The sequence below is a fragment of the Bos mutus genome, chromosome 19, assembly GCF_027580195.1.
Source record: "Bos mutus isolate GX-2022 chromosome 19, NWIPB_WYAK_1.1, whole genome shotgun sequence".
Taxonomy (NCBI): Eukaryota; Metazoa; Chordata; class Mammalia; order Artiodactyla; family Bovidae; genus Bos; species Bos mutus.
Window position 1 is genome coordinate 20101010 of NC_091635.1, and position 13535 is coordinate 20114544.

The 13535-nt window shown below is 41.3% G+C and overlaps 1 protein-coding gene across 2 annotated transcripts in view; it reads right to left on the reverse strand.

The window, feature by feature from the left end:
* Positions 1 to 13535, reverse strand: part of PIGL (phosphatidylinositol glycan anchor biosynthesis class L) — a 49719-nt gene that overhangs the window by 35350 nt on the left and 834 nt on the right. For both annotated transcript variants that reach the window (XM_070389567.1, XM_005887256.3), the window contains exon 2: positions 5944 to 6043. In XM_070389567.1, coding sequence (XP_070245668.1) covers positions 5944 to 6043 — 100 coding nt within the window. The remainder of the gene's footprint in view (positions 1 to 5943; positions 6044 to 13535) is intronic.

Consider the following 13535-nt stretch of genomic DNA (forward strand, 5'->3'; position numbering starts at 1 on the left):
TGTTCAACTCAAATCAGTCTGTTAAGGTCTTGGGCTTGTTAATGCCAGGATGACGTTGAGACGAGCAGTGGGAGAAAAGATGCTGAAACCTTAGGATGGTGGAGCCAAACTGAAAGAGTGGGAAAATCAAGATGTAGAAAAATACTCCCAAACCTAAGTGCTCACTTAGGACTTCCAAAAGGCTAAAAATAACCATGCAAGTCAGGGATCAAGACTGTTTTCTTTTAAAAAAAAAGTGAAAAGTTTTACTGAAGTCTCAGGAATTGGTTTGCTATTCACCATTTCTGAGTCAATTAAAAAAAAAAAATTGAGGAAAGGGGGTTGGAGACCACACACTTATGGGGTGCCACAGGAAGGAAGCTTCTGGTGTGAGCCAAGTAGCCTGTTTATTCAACTAACATGCATTGAGCAACTATATATAAAGTGTTAGGATAGTGGTTGGGGATACATGAAGAAAAGATACAGAGGGGCTTATGGAGTAAAAAAATGATGTATATATTGGGATATGATGGGACAATGACAATGTAGCCAAAGTGCCCAAGAAAATCTGGGCAAATCATGGATGTTGCAGAGTCGAAGGTAATCTTGAGCTGGGGTTTCAAGGATGAATAGGAGTTTGCTAGACAGCCAGGATGTGGGGAGCTGGGAAGGGAGGAAGCAGGCAGAGGAGGGCCGGGCACATGCATGAGTGTGGATGCAGAAGAAAGCTTGGTGGGTTTGCAGCCTGACTTGCATATGAGAACAGACTGGGGTGCTGGGAATCCTCTGCTTTTGTGGTGGGAATAGATGTGATGTGGGTACGGCAGGTATGGGATGCTAGGAGCAGGGATCAGACCACAATCACCTCCAAGACCCCAAAAGTTTCTCCCAACGGTTGGTTGTTGGGCCCTGATGCATTTTTATGGGCCTGGTTATGACTGGAAGGTCTACTTTATTTCATTACAGTCAGTGTGTGTGTGTGTGTATGTGTGTGTGTCTGAGTCGCTCAGTCGTGTCCAACTCTCCAATCCCATGGACTGTAGCCCTCCAGGCTCCTCTGTCCATGAGGATTCTCCAGGCAAGAATACTGGAGTGGGTTCCCCTGCCCTCCTCTAGGGGATATTCTCAATGCAGAGATTGAACCTGGGTCTCCTGTGTTGCAGGCAGATTCTTTACCATGTGAGCCACCAGGGAAGCCCCCCTTAAACCCCTCCCCATTTCCAGCTTGAGCCCTTTGGAGAGCATATCTGACCCTCTGCCCACTGGTCCTTCAGAATGAGGCCCTGAGAAGACCACAGTGTTTATAAAAAGGCTTAAAAATCATTACTATCTTTTCAAGGAACTCTATTCTATGCTTTGAACTTACCAAAATGTATACAGAATTGTTTCTAATTTAGCCTTCACTTGTATGGATAGAAGCTGAGTACAGAGGGAAGAATTTTTATTAGTCATGTAGTAGTAGTCTTTAAAAATATATAATCATTTTATTGCACTTCACTACTGTGCTTTGAAGATACTGCATTTTTAATGAACTGAAGGGTTGTGGACCTATGACAGCAAAGTCTACTACTGGGGGCCTTTTTCCAACAATATTTGCTTATTTTGTGTATCTGTGTGACATTTCAGTAATTCTTGCAATATTTCAAACTTTTTCATTATTATTATATTAGTTATGGTGATATGTGATCCGTGACCTTTGATGTTATTGTTACAACTGGCTGAAGGCTCAGATGATATCTACTTTTCAATTAAGGTATGTATGTTATTTTTTTTTTTAGATATAATGCTCTTGCATACTTAATAGACTATGGTATAGTGTTGATGTTACTTTTATATGCACTGGGAAACCAAAAAATTCCTATTGACTTGCTTTATTGCGGTGGTCTGGGCCTGTACTTGCAGTATCTCTGAAGTCTGTTTGTCTTTTAAAAAGTAATACAGGCTTCCTTTAAAAAAACAAACAAACAAAAGCAAAATAAAACTGTACAGAATTCTGTGAAAATTAAGAAGTGCTAGTGTTCTTCCCTGGCCCAACTAAAGAGCAGCAGCTATTGACAAGTCTGGTGTGTGTTCTTTTAGAATATACATACAGAAATGTGCGTTTACTTTTTGTTTTGAAATGTAAATGAAACAATTCTATGGACTCCAACACAAAAGCAACAAATGAATACTCAGTCTGTAGGCTGCATTTCCCAGTCACATTCAGTTCCCAAGTGTCCGGGAGAGGGTCTCTAAGCCCTTTTCTAGGCTTGAACCTCAGCACGGGCACAACCACCATTTGTGCAAACACAGCAGTGGTGCCTATCAGACCAACACCCATTATCCAGTTCCTGGACCTTGAACTGTTCTTTTTCTTCAGCCTCTAGCACGGTGCCTTGCCCATTCCAGGAGCTTTAATCTGTATCTGTTAATCACATTCATTTAAACATCACATGGTCCTTTAAATTAGCAGAACCTACAAGTATTAAGGAACTGGGTAAGGTTACCAAGCGTATCCACTTAGTTGTCTAATGACTCAGATGCCTTCTCTTGAAAATGGAATTGTTTTCTCTCTTCAAGGCTTTGGCTAAGGGGTTTACTTAGGTGAGCTCCTATGGCTAAATACCTCCTTGGAATCAAGCCATAAAATTCAGAGCAATGGAAGACAGCACTGACAGTACACAACCTCAGGTGTTCTCTTAAGCACACGCTGGTCGTTCGCTTACCCTAATCAAGTGGTGACCTACTTTCCTGCAGAAAGTCAGGAATCAATTCCGTCTTCCTTTCTGTTTCCGAATCCTAGCACTGACTGTCATTTATTAAACGTCTGACCTCAGAGGAGTCTCTTAAGCTTCAGTTTCTTTGTGTGAAACTAAAAAAGGATCATAAAAAAACCTGTTTTTGTTCAGTCAATTGAAGAATTGAATGAGGTGACCTTTGTGCAATTGTGAGTCAGGCTTGGAGGAGTCAGGGCGCAGTGACCAGATGGCCTTGGCTGCAAGGCTTGCTCTGCTAGTGTCAGCTGGATGACCCCAGGCAGATGACTTAACCTCTCACTAGTCCTCTGTTTCTCATCTATAACCTGGGGAAGTAACTGGATTATTTTCAAGATCATGTGTTTAGTGAGGTCCTTGGCACTGACAGTGAATTGAATGTATAGTTACCATGATTATTCTGAACGTGGGCCTTCTGTGAAACCTTCCTTTCTCTTCGTCCCCTTCATCCTTCCCTTTGACTCATCTAAATAACCCAGAGCAAGATTCCAGAGCTCTGCGTTGCTCAGTTAGGAAACTAGAGGCTGAAAGACTGAAAACTGCATGCTGCCAGGGACTGAACTGTGTTCTCCTCAAATCCGAGGGTTGAAGCCTTAATCCCCAATATGACTGTATTGGAGATGGGGTCTTTAGGAGGTCATTAAGGTTAAGTGAGGGGCTTCCCAGATGGTGACAGTGGTAAAGAACCCGCATGCCAATGCAGGAGACATAAGAGACTTGTGTTCGATCCCTGGCTTGGGAAGATCCCCCTGGAGGAGGGCATGGCAATCCACTCCAGTATTCTTGCTTGGAGAATCCCCATGAACAGAGGAGCCTGGCGGACTATGTTATGGTCCATAGGGTCACAAAGAGTCAGACAAAACTGAAGTGACCTTAGCATGCACGTGCACAAGGTTAAATGAGGTCATAATGGTAAGCCCTAACCCTATAGGGGAGAAGGAAATGGCAACCCACTCCAGTACTCTTGCCTGGAAAATCCCATGGACAGAGGAGCCTGGTAGGCTACAGTCCATGGGGTCATGAAGAGTCAGACACAACTGAGTGACTTCACTTTCACTTTTCACTCTCATGCATTGGAGAAGGAAATGGCAATCCACTCCAGTGTTCTTGCCTGGAGAATCCCAAGGATAGAGGAGCCAGGTGGTCTGCTGTTTATGGGCTCGCACAGGGTCGGACACTACTGAAGCAACTTAGTAGCAGCAGCAGCAACCCTATAGGACTGGTGGCCTTGTAAGAAGAGGAAGAGAGAAACTTCCCTCTCCCCACTGCTTGGGAGCAGACAGGGAGAAGATGGCCATTTGCATGCCAAGAAGGAAACCCTCTCCAGAAATCAACCCTGCTGCACCTTGATTTTATACTTTCAACCTCCAGAATTGTGAGAGAAAAATACATTTCTGTTGTTTAAACTGCCCAGACTCTGGTATTTTGCCATGGTGGCCTGAGCAGACTAAGACACCTGGCTTCCTTGAATCTTCAAACTGGCTGTGGAATTATTTATTTTTAACATGTTTATGACTCCTCTTACGAGTAGCATCTTACAAGTAGGGGATGTTGCTGAAACTGCATGATCTTTTGGATATATAAAAAGTATAATAAATTAAGTCAGATTCTTAATTTCTTATCTAAAGGACATATGTGCCAACATGAAAAGGCTCAATGGTCAAAGAGGAGATGATTGCAGTATCAAAGAGCATAATGATTTAAAGTGAAAAACCGAACATGTAAGTTCCTGCCTGCCTCATCCGACAAACCAACAAATAATTGGTTACTGGTGCAGGTACGTAGGGGATCAACTCCTATTCTGAAAATGGCAACAAAAGGGAAAGAAGCATTTTAGCCTGTCTTTTGGAGTCAAACTATATATATCAGGGTAACTAAATAGCCCCAGTTGATAAAGTTCTGCTTTATAGAAGAATTATAGCTGGTATATTTGGAACTCGGGAGATATTTAGAGACTCACCATTTTGCAATCCTTACTTAATTAATGATTACTAATCATGAAAGCACTACATGAAAGGTTGATGTGGGTCTTTACAATGAAAAGGAATGGCCGTTACCACGTAAACGCACCAGCTGATTGCAGGATCACTGAAAGTGAGACAGTACACGTCTCCTGAAATGATGGAATGGGGAGGACATGGAACGGCTTCTGGTCCCTGAAAGTTAGTGCCCGTTTCCAGTTTGCAAGAAATACAGAGGATAAAACCACCACTGAGGCAATACCACATGGAACCAGCAGACAGTCGTCTACATGATGACTGCCTCAGTTTTTTCAACAATCAGTGACATTGGGAGGGGGAAGGGATATGAAGCATATCAATCAGCTATAACGTGTGCACTTTGTTTATATCCTGATTTGAACAAACCTACGGTGAAAAAACACTTTTGAGCTACTCAGAGCAGCTCAAAATGGACTGGGTGTTTGACAAACCAAGGAATTGCCATTACTATCAATTTTGTTTGATGGGTGGCTAATGACGTTGTGGCTGCATGAAGAAAAGTCTATCTTCTTAAGAGATCTATCCTTAAGTACATAAGGTAGAATAACCTGATGTACTGATGGTTGGGTTTTCTTTAAAATACTTCATACATGGGAGGAAAAAATTTGGGAGACTGGGATTGACATATACACACCGTTATATAAAAATACATAAGGACCTACTGTTCAGCACAGGGCACTCTGCTCAGTACTCTGTAATGGCCTATATAGGAAAAGAATCTGAAAAAAGTGGATATGTGTATATGTATAATAGATTCACTTTGCCATGCAGCAGAAACTAACTACAACATTGTAAATCAACTATACTCCAATAAAAAGAAAAAACACAGCTAAGTTATAACTGCATAATAACCCCTAAAACTTCACACACAAAAGATATATGGGGATACATGCATGCATAGCAAAGGCTTGATAATTACTGGCCTTAGACAACAGGCATGTGAGGGTTCATAATACTGTTCTTTACACTTCTGACATATTTTATAATTTTTTTTTAAGATTAAAAAAGTAGCTATCTTAAAACAAAATCTGAACAGAAGTTGAAAAAATTCATTTATGTTACACTGCCACTTGAAAACAAATGTGAAACTATATTCAGGCGACTTCTCAAATAAGAATGTTCTTGCCCACCCACATGAGTTTTTTGTCTTTTGAGTGTACACTGTGTATTTATTGCCACTGAATTTCCACATTGTTAAAAGATAAATTTACCTGTTTTCAATAATCATTACGTTGGAGGGGGGAATCCCCAGAACATCACAGCTCTGCAAGAGTTCCTTCTTACGGATCTCCCCTTGATTGTAGTAATTTCCTGAGGATAACAAATACATGGTCGTCCATTTCTTTATCAGTGGAGATCTATTGTCCACTCATTCTCATCTTGTTCCCTAAAGGACTTAAACTATCTGAAAATTTTGTGGTTGTGATAAAAAGTTGGGAGAAACACAACACTAGGGTTACTACTGTCAGACACACCTGTGAAGCACAATCTTTATAATCACCATTGAATTCCTCTCCATCTCTGTCTATCCATATGTCTGTCTGTCTGTGTTTCAGCCGCACGCTACAGGCTTTGCGTACTGGCTCTGCAGTTAGCAGATTTAGGACTGACTCTTCTGTAACCACTCAGAATAAGTAGGGTATCCAGACACACTACTCTTTTGGGCCTATTATTTATTTTTTAAATTGAAGTACAATTGATTTAGAATGTTGTACTGTACAGCGAAGTGACTCAGTTATACACATATATATAGACCTTCTCTTTTTTATATTCTTTTCCAACTCAGTTTGTCACAGGATGCTGAATACAGTTCCCTCTGCTATACAGTAGGACCTTGCTGTTTATCCATCCTGCATGTAATAGTTTACCTCGAGTAAATCCCCAAACTCCTAGTCCTTCTACCCCGCAACTCCCTCCTCCTTGGCAACCACAAGTCTGTTCTCTATGTCTGTGTGTTTCTGTTACAGATAGATTCCTCATATAAGTAATTTCATGTGGTATTTGTCTTTCTTTGATTTACTTCATTTAGTATGATAATCTCTAGGTCCAGCCATGATGCTGTAACTGGCATTTTTCATTCTTTCCTATGGGTAACTTCCATTGTATATATTTCCCACATTGTCTTTATCCAGTCCTCTGTGGGCCATTTAGGTTGTTGCCACGTCCTGGCTATTGTGAATAATGCTGCTATGACCACAGGTGTGTATGTTCAGTTCAGTTCAGTTCAGTCGCTCAGGCGTGTCCGACTTTGCGACCCCACGGACTGCAGCATGCCAGGCTTCCCTGTCCATCACCAACTCCCAGAGCTTACTCAAACTCATGTCCATCGAGTCAGTGATGCCATCCAACCATCTCATCCTCTGTCATCCCCTTCTCCTCCTGCCTTCAATCTTTCCTAGCATGTATCTTTTTGAATTAGTGTTGTCTGGGTATATGTCATTTGGGCCCCTTTAAATTGATAGTCTTCAAATATCCGTTCAACACTTAAAGAGGCTGCCAGTCCTGAGTATTTTAGGAAAATATCCTCCTTTGGAATTTGGTAACCAGCTATTCCAGCATGCCTCTGGGGATCTGGACCACATCAGCACCCTAAATAGCTCATAAATTCTTTATTTTCCTGACACATACACTGCTGCTGCTAAGTTGCATCAGTCGTGTCCACTATACTTCCCAATAACAGTTCTGGTAAGTAACTGCTCTGTATCCTTACAAATAACTTACAGTGACATTTTGGTATCACTTAAATTGCATTTCGGGCTTCCCTGATGGCTCAGTGGTAAAGAACACAGCTGCCAGTGTAGGAAATGCAGGTTCGATTCCTGAGTCTGGAAGACACCCTGGAGAAGGGAATACCCACTCCAGTATTCTTGCCTGTGGAATCCCATGAGCCAAGGAGTCTGGTGGGATACAGTCCATGGGGTCACAGACTCAGACTCGACTGACTGGCTAAACACACAAACTGTACTTATGAGCAGTTGTCTGGCTGCTGCACCCCTCAATCCAACTCTCCATCAGATAATTGCGTATATGCTTTGTGCTAGTTAACTTTCCTGAGCCATTGATTTCTCCAGCTGTGAAGTGGGGACGATGGCCTTCTCCTCAGGCTTTCCTGAAGATTATGTGATAATACACATCGACTTGGTTTGGTTCTCAGAGTTAATCTCCCTTTTCCTTGACTTTTTATCTTTACGTTCCCCCTTTTCCTTTCCTTTCCCTCTGAATTACAATCCACCGTTATCATCCAGATCAAATGCCAATCCCTCTGGGAAGCCTTCTGCTATTTTCTTTTTTTGGATAATTGCTTTACAATATTGCACTGGTTTCTGCCATACATCAGTGTGAATCAGCCACAGGTATGCCTTCTGCTATTTTTCCCTGGCAAGTCATCATTTCCAGTGTTCTGCTCAGAAGGATGAGCTCTCCTCTGGGATCTGATGATTAAGTCCTAAATGTCTTTGACCTTAAAAGCATCGGTCTCATTCCTGGTGTCAGCACCCTGCAGGCACTCATGAGGCCCCGAGAGAGTGGAGAGTGGCTCTGCTTCCTGTCCCAGAAAACTCAGAAACTCCTAAGTGAAACCTTTCCACTGCTGCAGGGCTTCCTCTAGGGTGAGTTTTGAACTCTTTGAACCCAGATAGGAGACAGTCGCTATGTTGTATCTGACAGAAGGACTAACCCCCAAGAGACTCCAGACAACAATTTCATTTTGTACTGTACTCATCACAAATTTTTGAGTCAGAAATTGTCAATTTTGTGACAGTCATCATATTTTAGGTTCCCCTCTCCTATTTTGTCTCAAGGTTACTTATCTTTGGTACTAAGAGCCTAACTTACACTAGTGATGCGATTCCTGATGTCTGAGGCCGAACACATTAGACTCTGATTATTGGTCGTGACAAACTGCTTGGGGAGCTGATTTTATTGCTTTGTGTTTGAACTGAGGAACACAGAAGGGGTTACGGAGTTGAAGTCAGACAGCATCTGAGGCGTTTTCACTAGGTCTGGTAAACATGTAGGCACTTCAGTGGAGTAAGTGGCTATGACCCTCCAGAACAGTGCACCCTGTCAGTAGACAGTAGGTGTCACAAGTCATATGCAGGTTCAAGGAGAGAAACAGGCTCCACTTCCTGATTGGGAGAACCAGTCTTTCCCTCCAAACCGTCCTCCATATGCCACTGGAACGAGCTTTCTAAAATACAGAAATGTCTGTGCTAATTCTCCACCAAATGTATTTTACAACACCGTACTGTCTACTGTGGCTTTCTCCCATTTGTATATGAATAGATATCTCAGTGGTTGGGCTTCCTAGATGGCGGTAGTGGTAAAGGATCCCCCTGCCTATGAGGGAGACTCAAGAGACGTGGTTGGGAAGATTCCCTGGAGGAGGAGGACATGGCAACCCACTCCAGTATTCTTACATGAACTGCATGGAAAGAGGAGCTGGGGGCGGGGGGGGGGGGGGGGCGGCGGCGGTGGGGTGTGGTACAGTCCATGGGGCCTCAAGGAGTTAGATGCGACTTGAGCACACAAACACGCACACCTCAGTGGTTACATAAACTGGATAAATGCTGGACTAAACTAAACTAAATTTTAGGATTTTTTATAGCAAGACTTCACCAAGATGTGGACAGTCTAACAAGGACTATACAGCTTTAAAGCGGGGGGGTTGGGGATAGCATATCTGATTAAGTTCCCTAAACTTGTTGGGTCACGTTATTAACTTTTTTAAATAGCAGCTTGATGAACTGGTATTTCTTGGAACATACAATGGGAATCAAATGAGTTATTCCTTAACTGTCACAGCAACAAGATGTGTGAGGCAGATTGGATGTAATGGCTCAGAACTGGAAAGACTCACAGGGTTCTGGTTCCTCCATATCCTAGCTCTTAACTTTGGTTAAGTTACTTTTTTGTGATTTAGATTCCATAGTTTAGAAAAAGGTGAGGCGGGGGGGACAAATTATATACATGTGTACCATTCTGTGTATTTAATGCTTATCGTAGGATTGCTGAGAGGATTATATGAGCCACTAATAAGATACAATTTCCCCCCTGCTTCTCCCTACCCCTCAGAACTGGAGTTTTGAAGCATTCAAATGAGTCCCAGACTTACTTATGTTTTTACTATTTCTCTGAATGACTTGCCCTATTTCCTGTGAACCTAAGTCCTATTTTAAAAGACCAGCTCAAAAGAAAAGCTTTTCAAAGTTTCCTTACTCCAACTCTGTGAAAAGAAAATTCATGCTTTTCCCCATTTTGGGTCCACAGTATTTTCTCTGTCATGCAGTTACAGCTTTCATTATGTTATATAACAAGTTATTAACTTCCTGCTTTTCAAGTTAGAATAAATCAGGAAGGTGGCTAATGTTTAATCCATACATGTTTTCAATGAGTTGGGGATTTTAAAAGTAATTTTAAAAATTACAAAGAAAGTTAGATGCAGAGGAAACAATGAAAGACAACAATACAGATACTAATATATCAGTATGTGTCCAGAGTCTGGTAGGTCTTATATTTTTGAAAAAATTTTGATTTCTGGCCTCAACCTACTAGAAAACAAGAAGAAATTTAGTAAAGAATCTCCTGTACCTATAATACTTTGTAAATAAAATTCAACCATCTCAAAATAAATTTTGCTTATATTGATTTCCATAGTTGATAAAAACATAAAATTAAAAGCAAAAAAAGAAAGAGACCATTACTTGCATCTATTTGCAATTATTATCTTTAATAGAATAAACTGAGAAAAGTGCTTAGATTGAAATTCTCATTATATATGAAAAATGGTTTAATTTTTACTGCCAATAAAATTTTTTTTTGAGGAAAAAAAATGTTAATCAAAGCAAGAAGTATACATAAAGAGGTTATTTGTAATAGAGATAAACTGGGGGGGAAAAACTTCTAAATATACATACAATAATAAGGAACCAGAGATCAAATTGCCAACATCCGTTGGATCATCGAAAAAGCAAAAGAGTTCCAGAAAAACATCTACTTCTGCTTTATTGACTATGCCAAAGCCTTTGACTGTGTGGATCACAACAAACTGGAAAATTCTTAAAGAGATGCGAATACCAGACCACCTGACCTGCCTCCTGAGGAACTGGTATGCCTGTCAAGAAGCAACAGTTAGAACTGGACATGGAACAACAGACTCGTTCCAAATCGGGAAAGGAGTACATCAAGGCTGTACATTGTCACCCTGCTTATTTAACTTATATGCAGAGTACATCATGTGAAATGCCAGGCTGGATGAAGCACAAGCTGGGGTCAAGATTGCCAGGAGAAATGTCAATAACCTCAGATATGCCTATGACACCACCCTTATGGCAGAAAGCGAAGAACTAGAGCCTCTTGATGAAAGTGAAAGAGGAGAGTGAAAAAATTGGCTTAAAGCTCAACATTCAGAAAAATAAGATCATGGCATCACATCACTTCATGGCAAATAGATGGGAAACACTGGAAACAGTTGACAGACTTTATTTTTGGGGGCTCCAAAATCACTGCAATGAAATTAGAAGATGCTTGCTTCTTGGAAGAAAAGCTATGACCAACCTAGACAGTATATTAAAAAGCAGAGACATTACTTTGCCAACAAAGGTCTGTCTAGTCAAAACTATGGTGTTTCCAGTAGTCATGTATAGATGTGAGAGTTGGACCATAAAGAAAGCTGAACACCGAAGAATTGATGCTTTTGAACTGTGGTGTTAGTGTTGGAGAAAACTCTTGAGAGTCCCTTGGACTGTAAAGGGATCCAACCAGTCAATCTTAATGAAAATCAGTCATGAATATTCATTGGAAGGACTGATGCTGAAGCTGAAACTCCAATACTTGACCACCTGATGTGAAGAACCGACACACTGGAAAAGACCCTGATATAAGCAGGAGAAAGGGACAACAGAGGATGAGATGGTTGGATGGCATCACTGACTCGATGGACATGAGTTTGAGTAAGCTCTGGGAGTTGGTGATGGACAGGGAAGCCTAGTGCGTTGCAGTCCATGGGGTTGCAAAGAGTCGGACATGACTGAGTGAGTGAACTGAATTGAAGGGATGACTAACTAAAAGACTTCCTTGGTGGCTCAATGCTGGAGACACAGGCTTTATCCCTGGGTTGGGAAGATCCCCTGGAGAAGGAAATGGCAACCCACTCCAGTATTCTTGCCTGGGAAATCCCATGGACTGAGGAGCCTGGCGGGCTACAGCCCATGGGGTCCCGACTTAGCGACTAAACAACAACAAACTAAATTAAGGTTTATCCCTATGAAACCATTTAAAAGGCTATATACCTAGTTCTAATTAATATGGATAAATGTTTAAATTAAAAGTTTCAGAAAGATGTGTTCATTACCTAACTCGTTTCAGTTTTATTCCCAGGGCAGAGTATACATCCTAGCAGACAGACTTTATTTAATGAAAAAAAATTTATTTTTTAGTCAAGACTTTTTAAAGAGAAGTTTTAGGCTCACAGCAAACTTGAAGGTAAGATACAGAGAGTTCCCAGAGACTCCCTGCCCCACACTTCCACAGCCTCCCCATTATCAGATCTCCCACTGGATGGTACATTTGTTACAACTGGTGAACCTCCACTGACACCATCATCATCCGAAGTCCACACTTTCCATTAGGTTCACTCCTGGTCTTGTACAGTCCGTGGGTTTGGAGAAAAGTATGACAACCCACCCCAGTATTCTTGCCTAGAAGATCCCATGGACTGAGGAGCCTGTCGGGCCACAGTCCCTGGGGTTGCAAAGAGTCAGACACAACTTAGTGAATGAGCATGCATATAATGACATGTATCCATCATTATAGTATCAGAGTATTTTCACTGCCCTAAGAATCCTCTGTGCTCTGTCTATACATCCTTTCTCCCATCCAAGCCCCTGATCCCCACTTTTTACTGTCTCCGTAGTTTTGCCTTTTCTTGATTGTCACGTAGGTGGAGTCATACAGTACAAAGCCTTTTCAGATTGGCGTCTTTCATTTAGTAATACGCATGTAAGATTCCTTCTTTTCATGACTTGACAGGTCATGTCTTTTTAGCTCTAATATTCCACTGTCTGAATGGACCACAGTTTATCCACACACCTACTGAAGGACATCTTGGTTGCTTTCATGTTTTGGCAATTACAAATAAAGCTGCCTTAAACATCTGGGTGTAGGTTTTTGGATGAACATGTTTTCACTTTCTTTGGATAAATACCAAGGAGGGTTATTGCTGTAAGTGTATGTTTAGGTTTGTAAGAGATTACCAAACTAACTTCCTTACAAAGTGACTGCACCATTTTGTGTTCCCATCAACAGTGAATGAGAATTCCTTTGCTCCACATCCTCACCAGCATTTTCTGGATTTTGGCCATTTATTATTATTATTTAATCTCTTGGCCGTGCTGTTTGGCATGTGGGACCTGAGTTCCTTGACTAGAGATGGAACCGGCACCCCCTACATTGGCAGCCTGTAGTCTTAACCACTGGTCTGCCAGGGAAGTTCCCTGCCTATATTAATAGTGATTAGTACACAAAAGTTTTTAATAAATATTTAAGAAATTAATGACAAAGTAATATTCTGTGACAAATCGTATAAAACATGCTTATTGGGAAAAATCTGTATAGAAAAAGAACTGGTAGGAAACGCAACCAAATGAGAAAAGAGCTGATTGGGCATGTTACAACCAGCTTTATTGAGGTATGGTTTTTACATACCATCCATTTCACCCACTGTATATGTACAGTTTAGTTATTTCATTTATACAGCTGTGCAATTATCACCATAATACAGCATAATGGTCAATTTCTGTTTTCT